We start from the raw sequence: 5450 nt of genomic DNA, 5'->3' as shown, positions 1-5450 counted from the left end.
ATCAAGTATTTCATTTTACTCAGTAGTTTGTCACCACCTTCAGTTCTATGTCAACTCCGTCAGATGGACTTTTTGTTGTTTTTTGTTTGAAATTTTTCTTTTGTTTCTTGAGAAGTATTTGTCTGTAAAAATATCACTAATAGGGTATTTTAAAAATAGTTTTATATTTATTTTTGTCAGATGGTGATGACAAAGTTCTGGATCAGGTCGTTTAGAAATGTAATTTAAAAAAAAAAAATTGCAAGTGGGAGCCTGCAACTTAGAATCTTTACATTTCCAAAACATTGTCATATTTGCATACATAAAGTTGAGAAATAATAATTTTTTTTTTTAATTTGGAAAATTAAAACCCATTTTGTCCCTATTCTCAAGAATAACTGGAATTCTGTAGAGAAAGTGAAAGAAACATAATGTTTAACTGCAGGAAAGAGCAGAATTAATGAGTCTTGAACAGAAAAAAAACACACCGTAAGACCTTTTCAATCTCTAAAGAAAGAAATCATTTGATGTATGTTACAAGATTATCGTTATTGGATGGAAACTTGGTTAGTTAAAATAATTTAGTTGGGTTTTCAAGCTTCCTCGTTCAGATTCATATTCTTATCAGTAGGTGGCGGAAATCCTCCAAATTGCTGTTGGGCAACCGTCATTACAAAAGAAGAAGAAAAAAGACTGTTGCCGTGGCTTGCGGGGTTCAAGATGTTGTGGCTGTGTTGAGAGGCTGGTGTTCAGGATGCTGTTGGTTTTATCTGAGGATCATAAGGAACATCTGAGCTTCCTGACCAAGGCTGATGGTTCCGGTAAGAACAGTCTGCGGGTGCTGCGTGTTGAAGGTGAAGTCCAGAGCTGATGGTCTGGTCTTCGGAGCAAACGGAACAGAATAATAGTTGGTCTTCAGCTACAGAGGCCTAGTAGGTGGATTTTCATTGGCTGTGTGACTCGTCCTTTCCAAAATGATATCAAACCAATCAATACTTTCAGAGCTCTCTACCCTGTCTGGTGTGAAAGTTTATACTGACCCCAGTAAAAAACGTCCTGCTGTGGACGGCGTCACATGACATCAGAGTCAGCAGCTGATCCAGCCTCGATTCTCACAAATCAAACACCAACAGCCTGGGAGTTACTACCGTTTTCTAAAGCTTCTGGCATGTTCTTAAACTTCAGTAAATGTGAATTAATGGCTATCCATGACCTGCTAGTGACAGGTACAACTGTTAAAGACAACGTCATATATTTAAGAACGAATATATCTTAGGATGTAGAGAGAAAAGAGTAACTTTGATTAAAGTGCCCACCCAACGAAACCCATCTGTCTAAAATTTAATTATTTACCCTGTATGCTCTCTTAGTATTCCTCAAAAGATTATTATTCAACCAAAAATAATTGTAACTTTAACTGGAGAAATAAGCATAATTATATTTGGAAAGATTATGTACAAAATCATTAGGCGGCCTAACGCAACTGACTTTGACTGCTGCTTTAAAACTGAGATGGCTACAAAACTTTTTTTAACCATTGTAAAAACTTTTGGCACAGTATTCCTTTTAAAATAGTTTTCATGGATGGCATTTATTTATTTTTTTTAATGTAATTAAACTACCTGTTAAATTATGTAAGTTCCATAAACATGTTCTCCATTATTAGAAGGTAACATTATATACTGGTCAAATAGAAATCCTACCACATCATCCTCAAAATATGTCTGGATTTATGATGAATGCTATAATCTTATTTTGGTTCATTCAGATATCTTTGTTGTCATTCAACATAAAATCAGATATGCTCTGCAGAACAAAATTATTATGGATAATAGGTCAGAGTCACATGGAAGAGGATTAGGGCCACTGGAAAAAAAAAATCCTGACCCTTTTCCACAGAATCAGAAATACCTGGATAAACAATAAAAGAACATAAAAATAAAAATAAAAGAACAGTATAGATTAAACTAGAACATGAAACACATGATTGTTTTGCAATAAGTGCAAACTTTGCAATCTGTGCAAGAGGTAGATAAGAAAAATGTGCAAAACAATCAGGAACATTCAACACATATTGACACGATTTCCTTGTTTGTCCCTTTCAGTGGTTGAAGAGTTTGGTCGCATTGCACTCGAGTTCTTGAGGAAAGGAACCAACCCAAAGATCTATGAGGGGGCAGCCAGTAAGACTCCAGCCTTTTTTTTGTGTGGCATTGTCAGAATATCTTCATCTGCAGCACTTTCAGTGTATTAAAAATGATCTATTTTAGATTATTTAGCAAATTGTAATATTTATTAGGGGTGTCCTGATTCAATGTTGATGTCAGGTATCAGATCGTTATTAGCCAAAAACCTTGCATTGGGTTATATTGACCTTCATCTAATATTTCTGATGTTAACAGCTTGCTGTCGGATGCATTCCGCTCCAGCATTTAGTCTGACAAGCAGTGCTTGTATCCCGCATGCAGAGCTTTTGGTTAGTAATAAATGGGTCTGTTGTTTTCATACCGGTTATTGTTTTCTGTTCGAGTAATATCACATTCCATAATACAAAATACAAAAGCATGTATGATTAGTGCTGATATATAAGCTGTAATATTGGTATTGTATTGTAAGTGGAAATAATGTTTATATAGAATAGAAATGCATTACTGTCTAAAAAGATAACCAGACCAAACGGAAAAATCAGTTTTCTACTGATAATTTCATTCATTAGGAAGAAAATGACCAAACTGACCTGACATTTTTTTCTGGGACAAATAATTGGTGCATCATGAATGAACTTTTAGAAAGATGAGTTCAGTTTTACGGGCCTGATTATTACTTGATCTGTAGATGTAGTAAATAATTTCAGTAAAACCTTTGACTACTGACAGATTTATAAAGGAAAACAAAGCAACACATAATCTAAAGAGCAGAAGAGAGTCTGGGAAGGTTGATAATGTAACCAGCTGACATCAAAGCAGAGAAAGCAGGAAGCAGTCCAGGCTGCTGCTGGCAGTAGTTACTGCTGAGGGTGAAATAGCTGCTTATTAGGTTTAGGGGGTAATTACTTTTTCCCAGAGGGCCGGGGTGGCTTGGAGCTGGTCTTAATTTTTCAATGAATGGAGAAAAGAAAAAGTTTTTTATATTTACTCTGGGGATCTTTGGTCCATATTAACATTTGGTTGATGATCTGAAACATTTAAGTGGGACAAAAAAAAAAACAGAGAATAAATCTCTGTGTGTACAGTATGTGTGTACCATGTTTTTACATCCTTCTGGGGACCTTTTTCTGTCTACATTGTGAGGTTGTGGGGACAAACCTTGCACCTCATGAGGGGAAAAGCTGTGTTTGGTTTAGGTGTTAGGTTTAGGACTAAGGTGGGAATTGAGATCTCAGATCAGAACCTGATGGTGGTTCCACCTCCAGCCAGGAGGAAAAGCTGACAGAAGCTCTCTGCCTGCAGGGAAGCTGTGTGTTCCTGTTGGGATGGTGCAGCATGGAGTGGAAGGCCTGATGTTCCTGATGACGGAGAGCTCTAAGCATATGGTGAGAAGGACACAGCCTCATCATTCAAGTGGCAGCTACCTGACACTATCCACATCAATCTCCATTTCTCTGGGAGGAGAATAAAAATGAAAAAATCTCCAAGGGAAGCTTCTCTTCACTGTCGAATCCAAACAAATATTTCAATGTCTTCTTGCTTATTTGGCACGTTATCGTAAGCATTGCAGAGTTCCGTATTTTCCCCACACAGTGCTTCACTCTCATATTGCAGTACGATGTACTGGTGGTTCCAGGGGGTTTTAGAATTGGAAACCAGCTCCACCTCCCAGTTTTGTCTCGGTTGCTGTTAACTGTGCGTTCTTTTGGTTTCCTTCAGTATAACGCCTTCTTCAATGTTCTTGTGTTTGTCTGTTTGCTGGTTGTGGGAGATGCTTTGGTTCTGCCTCCAATTATAGTTACCCAGTGAACACGAAGAGTGAGTACACCATGGAGGAGCTTCACCTGAAATCCATGGATGCATACAATCAATGTTTAAACAGATTTATAAAGGACGTACAAACTCTTTACATGAACAAGATTATGGTGACTGGCAGAGTAATAACATACACATAGGCTGCATGTTCGTCTTAGCTTGCATATAAAAGCTACATTAGCTAAGCATTGTTTTTTTTTTAAACATATTTTTCATTTTTAAATTCATTAATGTAACAGATGAAGTATCCACGATCCTTTACCTGCACAAAATCGGCACATTATAGCTAAACTAACTTTGCTAGCTTGGCAGTAAGCTACAGTAAATATGACTGATATTTATCATAGTATTACTCTCCAGGTGGGTAGAGTTCTCAAAAATTGTGATCAAGTAATAGTTGTAATGTACTTATATTGATTAACAGTCAGATATGAACAAGGCAAGAGCTTGTTTATTGTTGTCATAGCAACTGCCTGCCAAGATGGCTGTTGGTTACAAAGTTCACAGAAGTGTGACGTCACAGTGACTGTAGGGGAGCACTGATTTCCTTAATTTTGGGAAATTGTGATTGGCCAATACTTGCATGTGAAGCTGATTTTATCCACAGATCCGATCTACCTCAGCAAAGGTTTAAAAATCACCCATTGTACTCTTCGGCCCATCAGGTCACATCTGAACATCTGCAGTTAACAGTAGTCACCCACATTTACCAACTCAGCCACTTTCTGAATATATTTGGTGATATTTCACACAAAGAAAATTGGTATTGGCCAAAATCAGAATGGGCAGGCCAGGCTTTTTAAAATCGGCAATCACCCGGAAAACTGCAATCCGTGCATCCCTAGAAAATTCTACGGCAGTAGCCACCCTTCAATCCAAAGAAGGCAGTACTGAGACAGTTTTGGGGCAGATAACTGGGGCCTGCCATGCAATGCGTAGGGAGAGCAGTGACTGACTTGTAAGTCAGAGACTGCAAGTCTGACTTGCAAATAGGTGTCTGCCATGCATTACAGACTAATCATTTAGTTTCCATTTGATAAGTAATTATATGCTGTTTTATCTAATGTGGTGATTTCTGACCACCATCTATTCCAGGGGTGTCAAACTCAATTTCACAGAGGGCCACTTCAGCATATTGGCCACCCTCAATGGGCCACATTGACGGTACAAATCAGGAGTGCATCCCTGCTAAAACACACCCCAGACAAAAGGCTGACTTCCCTCATTCAGTTCTGTAGAGGCTTATAATGAGTCAATGGTCCAGGTGTGTTAGAGAAGGAATGCATCTAAAGCTGCAGATGGTAGCTCTGGAAAACTAGACTTGGGCACCCCTAGCATAAATGTATAAAAATACAATGTTAAAAATAAATTAAACACCACCTCATATTGTTAAATAACTGATTTTATGTATTGAAGTTTTAAATATTACATTTGAGTTTCCATGGATGTAAAATTACTGCTCAGTTTAAAAATTACAATATTTAAATCAGTGTTTAAAGGTAAGCAAAT

The 5450-nt window shown here is 37.6% G+C and overlaps 1 protein-coding gene across 1 annotated transcript in view; it reads left to right on the top strand.

Moving 5' to 3' along the window:
- The first annotated feature begins 649 nt into the window (after positions 1–649).
- The window catches only part of commd2 (COMM domain containing 2), an 11393-nt gene continuing 6592 nt past the window's right edge, over positions 650–5450 (top strand). The window contains exons 1-3 of the mRNA XM_015025506.1: positions 650–800; positions 2085–2162; positions 3429–3511. Of these exons, the coding sequence (XP_014880992.1) occupies positions 734–800; positions 2085–2162; positions 3429–3511 (228 nt within the window). The 5' untranslated portion in view covers positions 650–733. The remainder of the gene's footprint in view (positions 801–2084; positions 2163–3428; positions 3512–5450) is intronic.

This window comes from Poecilia latipinna, unplaced genomic scaffold (genome assembly GCF_001443285.1).
Source record: "Poecilia latipinna isolate Pla-1442-1.1 unplaced genomic scaffold, P_latipinna-1.0 Scaffold4150, whole genome shotgun sequence".
In the NCBI taxonomy this organism is placed as follows: Eukaryota; Metazoa; Chordata; class Actinopteri; order Cyprinodontiformes; family Poeciliidae; genus Poecilia; species Poecilia latipinna.
Note: the sequence above shows the minus strand (reverse complement) of the source record. Positions and strands in the feature narration are given on the sequence as shown.